This window comes from Mesocricetus auratus, unplaced genomic scaffold, assembly GCF_017639785.1.
Source record: "Mesocricetus auratus isolate SY011 unplaced genomic scaffold, BCM_Maur_2.0 Super-Scaffold_100014, whole genome shotgun sequence".
Classification (NCBI taxonomy): Eukaryota; Metazoa; Chordata; class Mammalia; order Rodentia; family Cricetidae; genus Mesocricetus; species Mesocricetus auratus.
This window is the reverse complement of record NW_024429197.1, coordinates 38,792,021-38,811,020: the sequence shown is the minus strand read 5'-3', so window position 1 is coordinate 38,811,020 and position 19,000 is coordinate 38,792,021. Positions and strand designations below refer to the sequence as shown.

General features: G+C 44.6%; 1 protein-coding gene across 1 annotated transcript in view; it reads left to right on the top strand.

The window, feature by feature from the left end:
* Raver2 (ribonucleoprotein, PTB binding 2) overlaps positions 1-19,000 on the top strand; it is a 75,330-nt gene that overhangs the window by 29,278 nt on the left and 27,052 nt on the right. The window contains exons 3-5 of the mRNA XM_005086634.4: positions 1,895-2,364; positions 5,179-5,370; positions 16,919-17,045. Coding sequence (XP_005086691.1) covers positions 1,895-2,364; positions 5,179-5,370; positions 16,919-17,045 — 789 coding nt within the window. The remainder of the gene's footprint in view (positions 1-1,894; positions 2,365-5,178; positions 5,371-16,918; positions 17,046-19,000) is intronic.

The window sequence follows — 19,000 nt, the reverse complement described above, 5'->3', positions numbered from 1 at the left end:
CTGCCACCTGGCCTTCCCACCACGATGAACTGTAGCCCTAAACTGTGAGCCGTAATAAAGCTTTATTTCCTTAGGGTGCGTGCTGGCTAGTTCTATGTCAACTTGACACAAGCTAAAGGCATCTGAGCGGAGAGAACCTCTATTTAGAAAATGCCTCCATAAGACCGGGCTGGAGGCAAGCCTGTAAGGCATTTTCTTAATTAGTGGTTGATTCAGGTGGGCCCAGCCCATTATGGATGGTACCACTCATCCAGGTGGTCCCGAGTTCTATAAAAAAGTGAACTGAGCAAGCCATGAGGAGCAAGCCAGTAAGCAATACCCTCCCTGGCCTGTGCATCTGCTCCTGCCTTCAGGTCCTGCTCTGTTTGAGTTCCTGTCCTGATTTCCTCCAATTCTATTCTGCGGTATTGAAGTGTGATTGAAGTAAACCCTTTCCTCCCCATTCTTTTGGACATGAAAAGCAGCGAAAGTAAGATACCCATTAGGAAAGAAACGTAAAAAGCCCCAACATAAAAGGTTGGTAAAGAGAAACAGGTTAAATTAAGTTAAAAGAGCCAGAAAAGAGCCCAAGCTAAGGCCGGGCGTTCAAAACTAATAAGTCTCCGAGTCATGATTTGGGAGCTGCTTGCTGGCCCAGAAGAAAAAGCCTGTTACACATGGTTTCTTTGAAGCTAACCAACCTGATGCTATCTCTTTAAAAGTCACACTGATTGTTCTGTGTGCGTGTGAGTGCACAAATGCCCATGTGGTCAGAGGATAGCTGTGACAACCGTTGTTCTCCTCTGCCGTTCGGGTCCTGGGGATGGGCTCACTCCTCAGGCTTGGAGTCGCAGAACCATGCCACTGGCTTAATGATTTTAATACTATGAACAGGGCGTCGGGAAAACTGCTTTCCTTCCAGCGTTTTGGCATCTTTTACTGTACTTTCAGTTTTTCAGGTCCTCCTTATGAGAGTCTTTTAGATCTTTCTGGGGTAGAGATCCTGTAACCTCATTTTAATTTCCGTTAAGGGTTTTTATAAAGGCTTCATAAAGCTTACATTGTTGTTGAGGGTTAGAAAATACTCCAGATCCCTCAGAATATGGTGGATCTTACAGTGGAATTCCTAATAGAATTACTCAATTTTTATTTCAGCAAATGGCCTTGAAATTCATTTAGTTGAGGCTCAACTTTAAATAACTTTTTCTGACACACTAAATTAGAATTGAAAAATCTGGGGTGGAGAATGAGTTAGTGTTTAAGGACATTTTTCCGAGCCATCGGGAGGGCTTGAGCTTGAATCTCAGCACCTACTACATCACTAGCTAGGCGTGAGTGGGCTCACATGCTCCATAGCTCTGACCAGGAAGGGGCGGGGGCGGGGCAGGGCGGGGTGGGGTACAGTAGCCTTGCTGGCTGCTGAGAAAAACAGCTCTGGGTTGAGGGAATAGACTTCACCTATAGGGATGTGGGTGGAGAGTGGCTGAGGACACTGGTGCCCTCCTGTGGCCTCCATGTGCACTCACAGGCCTGCCTACCTATAAATCTGCACATATACATGTGCACGTTTCCCCCCTCCTCGCCCCTACACACACATGAAAAGCAGTTTCTAAACAAAGAGTGCATTGAGGTTAGAGTTGGTCCGTGGGGAGGCAGGGGCAGCTGAATCTGAGTTTAAAGTCAGCTTGGTCTACATAGTGAGTTCTAGACCAGCAAGCACTAGATAGTGAGACTATCTTAAGAAGAGACATTGCATCTTTTAGGGGTACATTTTGTGATAATTTTACTTTGGAAAAAGATAGGTATTTTTGTGTATACTCTGAGCCTTAGGCATAGAATGTATTACTTCCTCTGGGTGACAGAAGTAAAAAAGACAGCACTGACCTAAAAACTTTTCAACTCCGTTACCTTGCAGCTTTCGTTACCTTACTGAATGGGGAGCAAGCGCAGAGTGCGATTCAGAGGTTCCATCGGTTTTCCTTCCGAGGCAGAGAGTTAATAGTGCAGCTGCAGCCCACGGACGCTCTCTTGTGCATCACCAACCTGCCCATCTCGTTCACGCTGGAAGAGTTTGAAGAACTCGTCCGTGCATATGGGAACATCGAGAGGTGTTTCTTGGTCTACAGTGAAGTTACCGGCCACTCCAAAGGCTACGGGTTTGTGGAGTACATGAAGAAGGACTTCGCTGCCAAGGCTCGGCTGGAGCTGTTGGGCAGGCAGATGGGAGCGTCGGCACTCTTCGCACAGTGGATGGATGTTAATCTGTTGGCCTCGGAGCTCATCCATTCTAAGTGCCTTTGTATAGATAAACTGCCCAGTGACTATGGGGATTCAGAAGAGCTCTTGCAACTTTTCTCTGGTATCCATAAACCTGTGTTTTGTCAGGTATGTATTGCTAAGGGTGCATTTGAGATAGTTTCAAAACAGCTGCATGCATCTCTAACCAATGTCTCTACGTATACCTGTTCATCTGTTGTATCCGTGTGACTGTCACAGTGGCGATCTCGATTCTGCTTTAGTCTGTAGATGAGTGACAAGTGAACAAATACTTGCAAATCCCCCATGAAGAGTGACACAGTAGAGGATAGAAAACTTGGATAAAGGGTAAGGCAAGCGCCTACTTCTGTCTGAATGGACCTGTGGTGGGGAGGCGTGTAGAGAAGACCTTGGCCGTCCTAGGAAGATCTCTGAGTTTGAGGACAGTCAAGACTACACAGAGAAACCCTGTCTCAAAAAAAAAAAGCTGCTTATAGTGAATGCATCCCAATAACTGCATAGTCAGCACTGTGTGACTCCTCCCCCAGCGCAGCCTACCAGTTCTTTTATGCCCCCTCCCTTCCATGTTTCCTGTCTTAACTCCTTCTTCTTTTTCTCTCACCCATCATTGGCCAAATTCGTATAGCATGGTGAACATTTTGGAGTTGGACTGTGCACATGTGTTTACATGGACAGATAAAGTTGTGGGACTTTGTAATGTCCAGCGTGGTGCTGTGTAGTATGCACACATGGTGGGGAGCCTAAAGCCAGCTGCCTGACCATGTATGCATGCCCTCACAGAGTCACCATGTCCTGTGATGAGGATGCTCAGTGTCCACTCCCAGAATGCTGCAGGAATATGGTGTATCTCTGTGATGGCGCACATTTTCTAAGAGATCTCCTGAACTTAGCTGACTCGGATTTCATGCTTTGTAACCAACTTCCCTCCTGGTAACTCCATTCTCCACTGGTGACTGCGAGTCGGCTTCCTCCTTTCTGCGAGCTTGGCCCCTTCGGATCCTGCATGGCAGGAGACTATACAGCTGGATGCATGTGTTAAGACAAATGGCACCATCTTGCTTTTTCTCCCATCGTTGCTCCTCCTGTTCCAGCAAAGCAATAGACTACCTAAGACTTGTGTAAAACTAGAATATCTTGTGACAAACCTTTGACCCAATCTTTGCTCAGTAATTGGAGTGGATCGGCTTAATGATGTGCCGATATTGTTGAATGCCGAGAGTTAGTTACATCATGCCGTCACTCCATGTTTGTCCTTAGTTCTCTGTAGCCTATCAGAGCCCTTTGGAGCAAATGTGGGGGACAAAGGCACGTATCACACAGCAGATCTGAACTGTGAACTCAAGGGTCGGCAGGAGCCTTACAGACTACCTCGTGTAGCTGTGTGATAGTAGGAAGCTGTGTGCTGCTTTCTGTTGAGTGACAGCGTCTGCTAAGATGCTTCAGAACAAAAGAAACATCTTTCAGTAGATCTGGCATTGACCCGGATGCCCTACTCTAACACTGTTGCTGTGGTTTTACAGAGATTTGTTTTGGAAGCCTTCAGGGATCTGCTTTAGATAAGGTGTGTGCCACCACTGCTGCTCAGCATTCACTTTAGTCCCAGCACCCAGGAGGCAGAGGCAGGCAGATCTCTGTGAGTTCGAGGACAGCCGAGGCTACACAGAGAAACCCTTTCTCAAAACAAAACAAAAAAACCCCAACCAAACAAAAAGCCATCCCACTGAAATAAGAGCAGCAGTGGTAGTTTTAAATCTGCAGAAATGTATTAAGGCAACCTCTGCATAGCTCCTTATTCAGGGGTCTGCCAAGTTCAGGCTCTTGGCCATGGCAAGTCAGCAGACAAGGGACTGGAGACACAGTTGCAGCCAAGAGACCAAAGGGACTGCTGGTTTGACGGCTGATCTCAAGGTCTGCTTTGAATTAGAGGAGGAGTTGAGGTCCTAGAGGAATATTGGAAAAGGTGGCTCTTTTTCCTGTGCCCTCCGCATTTGGACAAAGCTTTATGAAGGAAAACACATTTTAGAACAGTTGAAAGGAATAAAGATCTTGAAGAGGGAAAAATGAAAAATTGTTCCTGGGTATAATAAGAAAGTAAAAGTTAAGCTTTTAAAATAAAAAAAAATACTATGAAGGACTCAAAGGTGTATGCTTGTAACATTAGCAGGAGATAACAAAACCCGTGTCATAGGGTTGTGTGTTTGTGACTTCTCAAAGACTCAAACTTGTGACTTCTCAAAGACTCAAACTTGATTTTTGTCACATCTGTCACCTTGGAGTGTAAGCATATTAAGATCATTCAGATGTGTTTGAATCATGGAACTGAAGTCTATAGAGGCCCAGGACCTTACTGTCTCCCTGCACACGCCTGAAGTGGACAGTAGAAATAAACCCATGTTCCACAGCGTGTTCGCCCACCCTCATCAGCAAAGGCTGTGTGCTGGGAATGATGGCGATCCAGCTAGGCATGCCTTTCATCAACGAGATTCATTTGGGTGTCCTTGACCAAATTCCTGAGATTTGCTTAGTATGTTGAAATAAAAGTTGACTGTGACTCCTCCCACCGTCTTCTTTTGGTGACACCATTTTCATTGATGTGTAGTCAAATAATCAGTGTTCCATTATCCATGAACCTGGTGACTTGGTTTAAAGTTTTAATTATTTAATTACATTTTCTTATTAATTACTATGTGTGTGCTTCCCAATAAGTAGGAGATTGGTGACTGTTAAATTAGAAGATGAAAAAAATTGGGTTGAAATTCCTGTCTTCAGGGAACAACTGTGTCTAAGCAAGTTGGGGAAAAAATTTAATATTGTCACCAGTACAGGCCAAGGGACTGACTGTTGGGTTTGGAAATGACCACTGCAAACAAATGTTCATAAATCAATCTCAGAATCTCTCTTTAATGTGCTGTGTGGTATCAGCTTGCACAGGATGAAGGAGGTCATGGTGGTGGCTTTGCAGTGGTTGAGTATAGCACTGCGGAGCATGCCGAAGAGGTTCAGCAAGTGGCAGATGGCATTACCGTCAAGGGGAGCCAAGTCCAGCTATCCTTCTGTGCCCCCGGAGCACCAGGGCGAAGCACTCTAGCAGCCCTCATAGCGGCTCAGCGCGTGGTGAGTGGCTTGCTGCTTACACAATCCAGTACCATCTTCACCTTCCAAGTCTGTCTTCTGCTAGTGGTCATTCCCTGGGCTACCGTTTCCATTACACTGGAGACATTCATGTTTTTAAAGTAAGAGTGGTATCTGTAAAACTAAGCCAGAGGTTAAGAGAGAAATAGAACTTACGAAGATGTATTTGTCTTGAGGTGTGTGTGTGTGTGTGTGTGTGTGTGTGTGTGTGTGTGTGTGTGTGTGTGTGTGTATTTAAGTCCAAGGTTGATGTCAGGTTTCTCTCTCAGTCAATGGCTCTCTCTCACTGAATCCAGAGTGCACTCATACCAGCTAGCCTGGCTAGCCAGCTTGTCCTGGAGCTCTCTGTCTGCTTCCCAAGTGCTGGGATTACAGGTGGCCATCACATCTGCCTAGTCTTTACATGTGTTGTAGGGAGCCAAACTTCAGTCTTCAAACTGCAGGGGCTTTATCTTCCAAGCCACTATCTGGAGTAATTTTTGAGGGAGTTTCATTCATTCAGCAAGTATTTGAATTACTGTCTGCTGTAAGTTTTGAGTTCCATGCTTCTTTTTTCCAGGAGTTGTCATAATATAGGTCCTCATGGTGTGTGATCCCCACAGTGTGTGGCGCCCATGGTGTGTGGTCCCCATCGAAGGAAGATGTCTGTCTATTTTTCTGCTAACATGGCACTGAATTCTCACCTCTTCCCTGTGGTTTTCCCTAGCCTGAAGGTCCCTTAGATAATGGGCGAGGCCTCCAGTTTTCACCTCAGCACAGCACATATTTTGATGGTTTAGAGAAGGAAGGGGATACTCTTTGGGAAGAATCGAGACAAACTCCATGATGAAGATGACATTTGAGTGGGACATTAAGGAACGGGTGAGGTACTGACATGTGTTGATGGGGGTGGAGGATAGAATTGTCAAATAACAACAGATTTTGCATGAGACATACTCCTATTAAAATTATTCATTATCTGAACCCCAAGTTTCACTGACCATCTGTGTTCTTCATTGGATCTGGTGACCCTGAGGAGGCTGTAGGCTGAGCCATAGTCTGAGCTGGATTAACTGTTTGGAGAGGGGTAAGTGTTCAGGTTGAACGGCCTGTGTGGAGAAGTACAGCCAAGCGGTAGGTTGACGCTAAAGAGCGTGGCAGGGACAAAGGACTTAGATTGAGGTTAGCACCAGAGAACTCACAGGCGATAGTCAAGCCACAGGGAAGTCAGCCCAGGTAGGTTAGAGATGAGCAGAGAGAGAAGAGCAGAGGAGAAAGGTGCGGTGGGTGGGAGGCAGCCATTACCCCTGGACTTTATCTGTGACCCTGGGTTGGCGTCCTTGGGTTCTTACTCCCAGAAGCCACTACTTCAGCAGTTTGTTCTCTATCCACTTTCCTTCCCTCTGCTTAACTAGTGGCTTTACTCAGTTGGAATTGCTGAGTTTACAATCTGAACCAATCCAGTCACGCATTTCTGAAGCCAGGACACTGTTGTGTCATCATGGATGTGAAATGGACAGCCGGGTGGTTTGGTGTCCCTGCATATGAGTGGCACGTGGCTTTGCTGACCCCTGCCAGTCTTCAGTTTGTCCCTGCTTTCTCCTTCAGTTTTCTGAAACCTGTACTTGTGGGCAGTGGTGGTGCACACCTTTAATCCCAGCACTCAGGAGGCAGAGGCAGGCAGATCTTTGTGAGTTTGAGGCCACCCTGGTCTGCAGAGTGAGTTCTCTCCATCTCGCCAGTCCCTATAGGGGCTTCTTAATATTCGGGTCTGTTAAGCACTCTCCAGTGTTTGGTTGTGAGGTCTCTGCAACATTTTAAAACTTTCTCTTCTTCTGTGAATTCTGGTACACTATTCTTTTTCCTGTCTCTTCTTGCCCGTCTTGGTTCTACCCCTGAAGGCTGGCATCAGTGGGTTCTGTATTCAGTTTTCCCATTTCCTTCCTCTTATAGACTCCAGGTCCTACTCATTAATGATGAATTTCATGCGTCTGATCAGTCAATCTGTATTTCCAGTGGTTGAAAAGAATTGAGGCAATGACCTACCGCCACGTTAAATCCGTAGCTCAGTTTCAGCGTTTCTAAGGAAAATTGCTTTTCTCTTACACTCACTTTTTAGCGTTCTGTAATAACTATATGGCATAACGCAAAACGTGAAGCACAGACCCGGTTATTCATCACTGGCCCCCTTCAGCAAACCCCAAATACGCTGTCTCTTCTCCCTGTGTCATCAGAGTAATGCCCTCCTCAGTCCCGATGCCATTAGTCTTTTCCTTCTAATCCATGGGGCACAAGCGTTAATCCCTTTCCCCTTAGACTAGATTATATCACTCTCCCTTCTTGTCTTTAATGGTGCATATTGAATGTATATCTCAGTGTGACATATGAGACCTTCATGAGCAGGTAGCAGGAATAGTGGGAGAGCTTTTTTTTTAAGTCTTTTTGGTTTTTTTGGAACTCACTCTGACGTCCAGGCTGGCTTGAACTTGTATAGATCCACCTGCCTCTGCCTTCTGAGTGCTGGGATTAAAAGCGTGCTCCCCCACTACCTGGTGGTTTTTTTTTTAAACTTAAAAGTAAAGTTGTGCGGATAGTGTGTGTGTGTGTGTGTGTGTGTGTGTGTGTGTGTGTGTGTTTTTTGTGAACTCTTGGTGCATATCTTTTACCAAGTTTCTGAAATTTGAATAAAAAAAGGAGGTGCTAAAAATTTTAAAGTATTTCTGTAAAGGTTGGGATAAACATGTGACTCACACTGAGTGACTGATACCCGGTCTTATTCTGCTTTCATGGTAAATACCATTACCAGAAGCAAACTCGGGGAGGGAAGGGTTTCTTTGGCTTACTGCTTACTGTCCGTGGGGGCGAGGGGGAGGACTCGAGGCAGGAACCTGGAGGCAGGAACTGAATGAAGTAGATGCCGTGAGTAGTGCTGCTCACTGGTTGGCCCTCCATGGCTTGCTCAGCCTGCTTTCTTATACTCACAGGACCACCTGCCCATAGGGCTGGGCCCTCCCACGTAAATCACTAATCAAAGTGCGCTACAGACTTGTCTACAGCCTGTAAGATGGAGGTGTCTTCTTAATTGAGCTGCTTCTCAGAAAATTCCAGATTGTATCAAGCTGACAGAAAAACTAACACACAGATGGGAAATCACTGAAGGATTTGTTTATGGAATCCATCCTTTTAATTAAAATTCTTTAGTGTAGGAAAAATAATTGGTTTCATTATGACATTTTCTTACATGACATTGTTTTTGCTCATCTTCCTCATCTGTTCTTATCCCCCCATCATAGGTCCCCCCAGTCGTGGGTCCTCTACATAGTGCCCCTCTGCCTGCCTGCCTTTCTTTCTTTCTTTCTTTCTTTCTTTCTTTCTTTCTTTCTTTCTTTCTTTCTTTCTTTCTTTCTTTCTTTCTTTCTTTTTTCATTCGTTCGTTCGTTCGTTCATTCATTCATTCATTCATTCATGTGTGTTTAAATCTAGTTGCCCCGTATGGAAGAAAACATGCAGTGTTTTCTTCTTTGTCCCTTTTTCCCTTTCTTCCCCCACATCAGTGCCTCCTCCCCTGGTCCCCCTTGTGTGCTCGTTTCTTGTTTTTGCTATAACTCTAGTTGGTCACAGCTTTTTCCAGAGTCACTATTTAATTTGATTTAATATCTTTATTTGGCACACTTTTGGAGATGTTCTCAGAAGTGGCGGGCACTTTTTTAAAACACGATCACTACTTAATCTTGGAACTGAGACAACACTGACCACACTGTCATTGAGTGGTTTTAGCCTTTTTCCTCTCCCTGTCTATTTCAAGATCAGTTTGTGTAATGCAAAGCCGTCTGCTCTTCAGGAAGCTGAGTGTCTGTCTGTGGAGCCAGGTGGACCATGCTTGGGCCTCTCCCAAAGGGGCCGTTGATTACCTCGGAGCTCCATCTGTGGCCATTTGGTTTCCTCTCCTTTCTCTGCTACAATTGACTGCTGTACAAGTTTGTCTCTTCCTTCTGTGTCTTCAGCATTTGATATGTACAGATTTATAGGCATTTTAAGATGTCACACACTTTCCTCCTTTTCATTCTGTGTGATTCTGAGTGTTCTAGTTTGTCCTTCCAAAGTACCAACTTTTGTTTTTCTCGCTGTTTCTAAATTTTCCTCTTTTGCTTATTTCTGCCTTTATCTTTACAATTTCCTTATTTCTGCTTAGCATTTACTTTTTCCTCTCTTTGTTGATTCTGGGGGTAGTAGATTAATTTTTTTTACTATCTTTATTGCTGTTGATGCTTAACTCTTTCTGAATGTTTTGTTTTTGTTTGCTTGTTTGTATTTTGTGCTGGGAATTTAACTCAGGGTCTTATATATGATAGGTTCTCTGCCACTGAGTTACATTCCAAGCCCCTAGTTTTTTTCTTTTTTCTTATTTTATGATAAGTACATTTATAGACTGGTATGATATTGTGGGAAGCTGAAACAGGAGAATTGCCATGAGTGCTAGGCCACCCTAGACTACATAGTGAATTCCACACAAGCCAGAACTATGTAATAAGGCTGTCTCAAAAAACATAATGAATAAATAATAGAGATAAGTACATTTATAGGTTTCCTTCTAACAAATGCTGTATTCATATGTCATAAATCTTGAGGTGTGAATGTTTTGATTTTTTATGATTTTTTAAAAAAGATTATTTTACTTCATGCAATGGAAGGTTTTGCTCTCATGTGTGTATGTGGTACATGAGCATGTCTGGTCCCCACAGAGGCCAGAAGAGGGAGTCGGATTCCCTGGAACTGGAGTTTCAGACAGCTGCGAGCTGCCATTTGGGTGGGAGTCAAACCCTGATCCTCTGGAAGAGCAGTGCTGTCACCACTGGGCCATGTCTCAAGCACCTTGTCTGTTTGCTGCTTTTGGTTTGCATACAAACTATTTAATTGTGACATTTTCATATGTTATTATTTGCACCCATGAGCCCTCTTCCTGTAAATTGGCTCTGCTTCCTTCTCCAAATAGTAACCTGTGTGTGTATGTCTGTCCGTGTTTGTCCATATATTTCACTGTCCTCTCGTTTCCTTCCCCACTCTTTAGAACTGCCACCCTCTCATAGTCCCCATTTGACTTTTATGTCAAATACATGTTTAGTATATACATACATATTTCAGTCTTAATTCTGAATGAGAGAAAATATGTGATGTTTGTCTGAATCTGGCTTTTTTCCGTGACAAGGTTTCCATGTATTGCTTGTGTGTGTGTGTGTGTGTGTGTCTGTCCTGGAGCTAGCTTGGTAGACCAGACTGGTCTCGAACTCACAGAGATCCGCCTGCCTCTGCCTCCCAAGTGCTGGGATTAAAGGCGTGCACCACCAACACCTGGCCGAATCTGGCTTCTTTTGCTTAGCAAAGTCAGCTTGAGGTCTGTCTGTTTTCCTGGAATTTTCCTAAAACATTACTACATAATCTGATTCCTCTTTATGACTTAGTGAAGTTGCATTATGTGTATGTACCACATTCTCCGTTTCCATCTGTCTGTTGGGTGTCAAGGGCTATATCACAACTTAGCTAATGTGACTGGAAGAGCCAACCAACATGGCTGTGCAGCTGTGTCTATGGCATGTTGATGTAGAGCCCTCCAGGCATACGCCCAGGAGTGGTAGATCTGGGCATATGCCTCTGTATGTACAGATGTCCAGGGTCTCTTCCACAGTTCACCCCGCCCCCAGCAGTGAGTAAGGAAGGGTTTCCTTCTCGTCCATCCTCACCAGCAATGACAGAAGTCTCAAATCAATTTTAATTTATATGTGATGGCCAAAGATACTGAACACTTCAAATTCGTTGACTGTTTTTTAGTTTTTCCTGTGATAACTGGTCAAATCCGTTAGCCCATTTACTGATTAGATAGTTTGAGTGTGTGTGTGTGTGGGGGGTGTGGGTATGTTCGCGTGCTTGCATATGTGCGAGGTGCTAAGGTTTTATAGTTCTTTACAGATTCTAGATACCACTTGTTTAATGTGTTGTTAAAAACATCTTCCCGTTCTGTGGAATGTCTCGTCATGCTGCTGGTTATTACCTTGGTCATGAAGAAGCCTTTAAACTCAGTGTAATCTCACTTGTCTATTCTGGGAGTTCTTTCCTGTTGATTCCTTTCCAGAAACTTCTTCCTGATGACTCTGTTGTTCTTCTCTCTCCTCCCCTAACAGTTTCCAAGTTTGAGGTTAAGGCTCTTAATCCATTTTGAGTTGGGTTTTGTGCTGAGTGAGAGACAAGGAGACATCATTCTTGTGCGTGTGAATATCACCATTGATGTGTTTTTGTCAGGTTTCCTCTTCACCTTTTGTCTTGTAGTGTGTTGGTGTCTTTGCCAGAGAGTTATGTTTCTTGGTGACAACAGCTAGTTGGATCTTGTTTTTCACCAGCTAACAGAAGTCCCATCCCACAGGACCCACAGCACTGCAGTTGTACTGAGCTTGGCTGTCTGGCTTTCTGTCTTGCTTTTGCCTGCGTTTCTCTGCACCGGGTGCTGCCCTGTTGTCCCAGGATCTCAACACTCTTGCATTCTCTCTTTGGAGTAGAGTATTTTATCTTATCCTAACATTCTTCTTCAGTGCTGTCATGGTCAGCTGCTAGCCTGCTATATTGCCACAGGTTTCAAAAGTTATTCTTCTGTTGGGGGTTTTTAATTGTTTTATGGTTGGAAAACTTAGTCTGTGCTGCTGTTCTGGAAGTAAGGTAATGCTGTGAGCTTCCTGTCTTGTTTTGTGGCCGATGTCTGTGAGTGTGTCATGTGTGCTTGGAAATGGCCTGTGCGATGCGCTCTGGGGTCTAAAGTCATAAGCACACATGTATAGGAGTACAGTTCGGTCTTACTGCTAGTCATCCCTTCATCTTCGCCTTTTGCTTTCTTCTTCGTCTATTAGTGTCTTAGAGCAGAAAGTTTTCTCTATAAGGGTCAGTTTTTCTATTTGTACGTGTTCTGTAGTTGTTGCTCCAGACTTGAGTGCATTCTAAGATGGGTGTCTATTGGTAATCATTCTGATTGTTTTTGTCAGCATGTGTGTCTTGGTTTCTGATGTTACCTGGCTCCTTTAGCTTCCTTTGGTTTGCATTTGTTGTTCCTTTGTCCCTGCCCTTCTCTTTCTTTCATGTGTGTTTGATAACTGTCATTTAAAAATCATATATGAAAGTCCATGTCTTCTTATTGGTGCATTTTAAATACCTTTTAGTTGCATGTGCTGCTTTTTGTTCAGTTGGCATTTTGGCAATCTGTTCCCTTACACTTTAACTAAATGTTTTGCCTTCTTTTTCTTCATATTTCTAACTGTTGGATATAGGTGAACTTGCCTGCTATACATTTTATCTTTTAGTTTTCTTGTTTGTTTGTTTGTTTGTTTGGAGATAGGGTCTCACTATGTAGCCCTGGCTGTCTGCAAACTCATTACGTAGACCATGCTGGCCTCCAACTCCAAGAGATCCACCCGCCTCTGCCTCCTGACTGTGAGTCACCACTGCCTGACATTTTTTTCCATTTTTAAAAATTGTATGTGTATACGTGTTTTGTCTGCTGTGTGTTTGTGCACCACATGCGTGCAGTGCTTATGGAGGCCAGAAGGGGGCATCAGGTACCCTTGAAGTAGAATTTCAGACTTTTGTGAGCTGCCATGCGGGTGCTAGGGCTCAAACCCAGGTCCTCTGGAAGAGCAGCCAATGCTTTTAAACCAGTAGTCATCTATCTGCCCTTATCTTTTAAGAGTGAACTCAGGCGGTGGGAGAGGAAGCACACACTTGCGCCACCGTGTGCAGTGGAGGTCGGAGTTCACCTTTTCCAGTCATTTCTCCTTCCAGCTTGCTTTGGGGAAGTCTCCTTTACCGTTGCTGCCACTGTTACTGTTCCAGGCTAGGTGACCTGTGCATTCTGGCTAATTCTCCTGTCTGTACCTCCTGTCCATGCTGGACTTGCCTTACAGATGCATGTGTCTGCATTTAGCTTTTTATGTGGGATCTGGGTCTTCAGGGTTTTGTGACAAGTGCTTTTACTAGGTGAGCCATCGTCCCAGGCTGCATTTCCTACTGGGGGAGCGGGTGTCTGTAACTCATCAACACCCTTTCTTTAGTCTTCCCACTTAACTCATTCACTGCCATTCTGTATGTTCCTTCCTACCCTACTTATCTTGATAATCACATCCAATTCTTTACTTTAAAATTACCCTGGACATTTTCTGTGTCATGGGCCTATGTAGAAAGTTATGATGGTATGTATGCTTTAACTCCCACGTGTAACACAGCACTTTTGCATTTATTTGCCCATTTCTCACTGCAGTGTTTCCTCCCAGGGAGTTTTGAATGAAGGAGTTCACATGCTAGGAAACTTTTGAGAACTTGGGCAGTTGGGCACAATTTTCTTCTTATACTGAATCGCAGCCTGCCTGTTAAGTCTATCTTCAGAGGTTTCCCCTTCACATGTTGGAAATATTAATTCCTTGTCCCCTAGTCTGGTATTTCTAGGAAGACATTGGTTGCAGTGGGCTCCTTAGGAGACATGTTCTCAATGGAAGCTTTTAATAGCCTTGTTTTCTTTGGTATTTATAAATTTTGTGACAACTATGAGTGAGTGTGTTTTCCTCAGCTGCACGTTTGGGACACCAGGTGGTTGGTTGTTGCTTCTGTGCTCTTTAATAACGCATATTTCTCAGCCATCGTTTCCAAAGATGCCCCTCAGCTCTTACTCTCCTACAGGGGCTCCTGCTGAGCGGGTGCTGGTCCTTGGCATGTGTCCCTGCCACCCTCACTTTTCTCTTCCTAATTTTGCTTGAGTTTTCTGTTTCTTGAACTTGATCTTTTAGATTATCAATTTGTTTTGAATCGTATTTGTCTCACTAGCTAGCTCTACCTGTTAAAGCATAGCTACAGATCAAGAGAATGCTTTCTGAGTTTCAGAAGCTTTTGTCTCTAGGATAGGTATATCCATGCCAGTTTATGGACTTGCTTTTGACAGTTTGGGACCTAGTCCACGTGATGCACTTGGAGCAATACTATTTATAGTAAGCAGGGGCTGATTTTCTCTTCATATACGTAATAATATATATATATATATATATATATATATATGTTCTTTTTCTCTTCATGTCAGTACTTTCCTGGACCTTTGTAACTAAATGCCCTTGTTCATGTTACTAGTAAAAAAACTCCACTGTTATTTTAGGGCTACTTATATTTTTTGGGACATCTGTCACATCAGTGTTCTTAGTTTTCTGTCTGTTGCCTCTGCTTTCTCTCACTGTCACAGGCAGTCCAGCCTGTTGTCTTTGTTTGAGTGGGTCTAGTCTCCAGATGTCGAATTATTGTTTTCTTTGAATACATATTTCCTGGGAGGGGTGGGTGTCCGCTTCCTTGTGTATCGGTGTTTATACATTAGAGAAAGGGTTGCTGTGTAGATCAGTGGTTGAGTGGTGTGCTGCTCCAAAGCCCTGGGGTCAATCCCCATACACGCACACACGCACACACACACACACACACACACCATGTATACACATAAGCACACACACATAGGCACACCACACACACCAATACATACCAGTGCATACCACAATGCACATACACACACACACACCAATACATACCACACATGCACATATATATACATACACCAATATATACCACAATGCACACACACACACCAATACATACCAATATATGCCACAATTCACATACACCACACATATACAACACATGCATTCCTGTGCACACACACACACACACTCTTCCATAAGAATTTGATAGGGAAAGGGCTGATGGGAATACTAGAGGGAAAGACTGGTCTTCGGTAGGATTTAGGGAAGACAGGCAGGGAGAGCTCTGGCCTGCTCTCCCACGGGCTGTCCCTACCACACTGGGCACACTGCCTCACAGTGCCTCTCTCCCCGTCTTGCACCCAGGCCTGTGTTTTCTAGGCTCCACTTTCCTCCGTGGTGACACCTCACTGTGGTTGTGGGTGCAAGGAGCTGCGAAGGCTGCCAGATGGAAAGGAGGTGGCCAGTGACAGTGTCCTGCCCTCACCAACACTGGTTCCTGCCCTCCACCACCTGCCGCTAAATCTTTGGTTCCGTGGCCCCCTACCCTCGTTCTGTATAGCTTTTGCTGCCAGCAGAGCTCAAGTCCCCCGAAGGAGTGGCAGAAAAAGCTGCATAGCACCACCTGCCAAAGCCCTCCCTGAATTCTCTTGTGGACGTAGGCTTTCTTGCTCTCTGCGCATGTCTGCCTGCACACCTGTTCAACAGGGCTCCTTGCCAGCTCCGTGTCTGCTTCTTGAGTCCATGTTTCTTTCCCTTGCAATCTTATAGAGTCTGTGTCAGGAGAGGAACCTAACTGTCCTTGTCAGTTCTCTTTTTGTCTGCCTTTCTTCCGTTCTTCTGTCCTTCCTCCCTCGCCATCTCTCTCTCTTTTCTTTCTTTCTTTCTGCCCTCCCTCCCTCCCTTTTGATACACATTCTTCCTATAATGAAATCCACATATATGACTTCTTTTTCGCATACATATGCATGGTACTCATGTATCATGTGTTCACATGTGTGAGTGCACACATACTCATATGTTGGAGATCTGAGGTTACTGTAAGGTGTCTTCCTTGATCACTCTCTGCCTTATGTATTGGGGGGGTGGTCTCACATTTAAACCCAGAGCTCAGCCATTCAGGTAGTCTGGCTAGCCAGGTTGCTCTACCTCCCCTGTGCTGGGAGTATAGGCAGGCTGCATGTCCACCTGGCTTTATTATATTTGTTCATTCATTGAGACAGAGAGAGTCTGTTTGTATGGGGGTTTGTGCACGCTACTATATATTACAGAGGTTAGATGACAATTTTGGTGAGCTAGCTCTGGCTACCATGTGGGTCTTGGGGACCAAACTCAGGTTGTCAGTCATGACTACAAGCGCCATTATTTGCTAAGCCACCTCTCTGGCCCCACCCAGCTTTCGTCCTGCATGTTCTGGGGCCTCTGAACTCCAGTCTCCCTCTCACAGATGTGGCAAGCACTTTACCTACTAAGCGTCTCCCCGCCTGACAGGATGCTTTTTTAAAACAAAAACACTAGATCATGTGTTTAGGTAGCTACGCAACTTGGTTCATCTTCGTTTCACACTAGAGGATTAAGTGAACGAAATAAACTTTCAGAATAAGAAAATTGTGTTTGGAAGCCAGCTTGTGTTCTCAACAGTCTAATAAGGCTTCCTGTAGTGTGGGAGTACTGACATTGTGTCAGCGAGTTACCGCTTTGCTAGGAAACCCATAGCTCCTTGTCATTGTGTGTGTTTTCAAATGAGACTTGTCCTATTAAGATGTTAGTTCATTCGAAGCCAGCTGGCATTGGACAGATGTTAGATGAGGACCCTGCATCGTGTGTGTGACAGGACAGGCAACATTGTAGTTAAGAGCTGTGGGAGAAAGCTCACAATAAGTTCATGATATAAAGCAAATATGTTTGTCAGGAAGTAAGTCTTAGGCTCCTTCACAGGCAGAAGGAACCCCTTGGGACTTTTGTCTTTGTTCCACTTACGCTTCTTATGTTTTCTGTCCACGATGAAGATGAACAGCAGTCATAAGGGACTACTGCCAGAGCCAAATCCGGTCCAGATCATGAAAAGTTTGAACAATCCTGCCATGTTACAAGTTCTTCTGCAACCCCAGCTGTGCGGACGAGCAGTTAAACCAGGTGAGCACCACACATCCTGCTTGGGCGCAGACGTTGGCATGAAGTTCCTCGTGCCGCACTGTAAGAAGTGCACTGTGAGGTTCAAAGCACACTCACGCGTGTCTAACTCTCTTCTAAGAACTACTAATGATCATCAATTGGTTATCTGAAATGGTACTCTGTCTTGGCTGTTTCATAGGTACGATATTCTTCGTGTTTCCATTTTCTGTACCATTAGCAAATGTTAAATATTAAACCTTCAGTTAAGCCTTGCTTGCGGTGAACTTCTAAACCCGGTAATAATGGCAAACCACTGCTCTGCCAGTCCGGGTGAACCAAGAGCATGGAACATTTCTTTGTAGTCATTTTACCTTGTGGAATATGCTGATTTATTTCTTTTGTGTTCATCTTTCTCTGTTGTACAGAACAAAATAGTTTCCCTTTGAACTAGATGACAAAAGCATCGTTCTCTTAATTATCCAGATCTGTATATTGTCACTGTACTTTGACTATCAAGCTATTCAGTATTTTTCTGGTATTTCCTCTGAAACAAACAACACTACATACACAGGATTTCTTTGTTAGCATTATGAGGAAATGCTGGGGTCTAGAGTAAATATATTTAGTGTTAACATTCAGTTTGTTTATTCCAGTTCAGTCCCAACTAACCTGATGCCAGTTCCCACACTAAGCATCACAGACCCACAGATTAAGGGCACTGCCTCTGTGTGGCTGCCCCACTTAAGTCTCTGACTACAAGTTAAAGGTTCTCTAGGCTACATGAACTTCTGACCAGTGAAATATACAAATTTGGGAGTTGCCAAGACCCTTCAGTTTGAATATCTTCTTGAATCTGGACAGCTCCATATTTATGATTATAATTTTACTAGAAAGGACCTAGCAGGAATAGGCAAATGAAGGCACTTAGTATACAAGCTCCTCCTGCAGCCAGGCCGTGACGCTCTCCAGCATGTTATTGGTGTGGGTTTTTTTTTTGTTTAATATTGTTGTTGACAATTTTATATGTGTATATAAAGTATTCTGATTGCCCTTTGCTTCCCTTAATCATCCACCCCATCCCTATCACCCCCCATCCCTATAACACACACCCCATCCCCGCCACCCATACCCCATCCCTGTCACCCACACACATCCCTGTCACCCACAAATACCCCATCCCTGTCACCCACACACCCCCCTCCCCATCACCCACAAACATCCCTGTCACCCACACACACCCCATCCCCGTCACCCACACACACCCCATCCCTGTCATCCACACCCCATCCCCGTCACCCACACCCCATCCCCGCCACCCACAAACACCCCATCTGTACCTTTTCTCATACTCATGACTTTTGGTTTTGTAGTTTAATCGGACCACCCATGAGACCATTGGACTGAGACTGTCCATTGGAACCTGGTGGGGTACCAGTGGTTACACAGCATACGCCGACAAATCTCCTTCCTGAATTGATCAGTGGCAAACAGTTTATCAGCTAGGGGTAGGCAAGGCCTCCTGAGCCCATCTTCTATCCGTGCCTGATGGCGGCCATTCTTGTGCCGACCCGGCGCAGCTGAGTCTTAGCCAGGAGATGACACCTCACAGCCCTTTTCTCTGTCTTCTGGGTCTTAACATTCTTTCTCCTCCTTTCCCCACAGTGTTCCTGAGCCTTAGGGGGACGGTATGAATGCCAGTCACTTGTTCTCTATACTTTGTGGGGCCGTGAGTCTCTGCATTGCATTCGCCACCATTCACTTGAAGGAGAGGTTTCTCTAATGAAGGTTGAGAGCAGCATTTTCCTGTGGCTACAAGTAGAAATATTTAGAGAGTAGCTTGACACTGTCAGTTTGCTAAAACAAAACAAACAAAAAGCCCCCCAAAAACTAGTACTCAGTTCCCACTCTAGGGCTCATTGTCTCCCTGGCTGTGCATTTTTGACCAAGTGTATAGAATCAGGCATGGATCCCCTCCC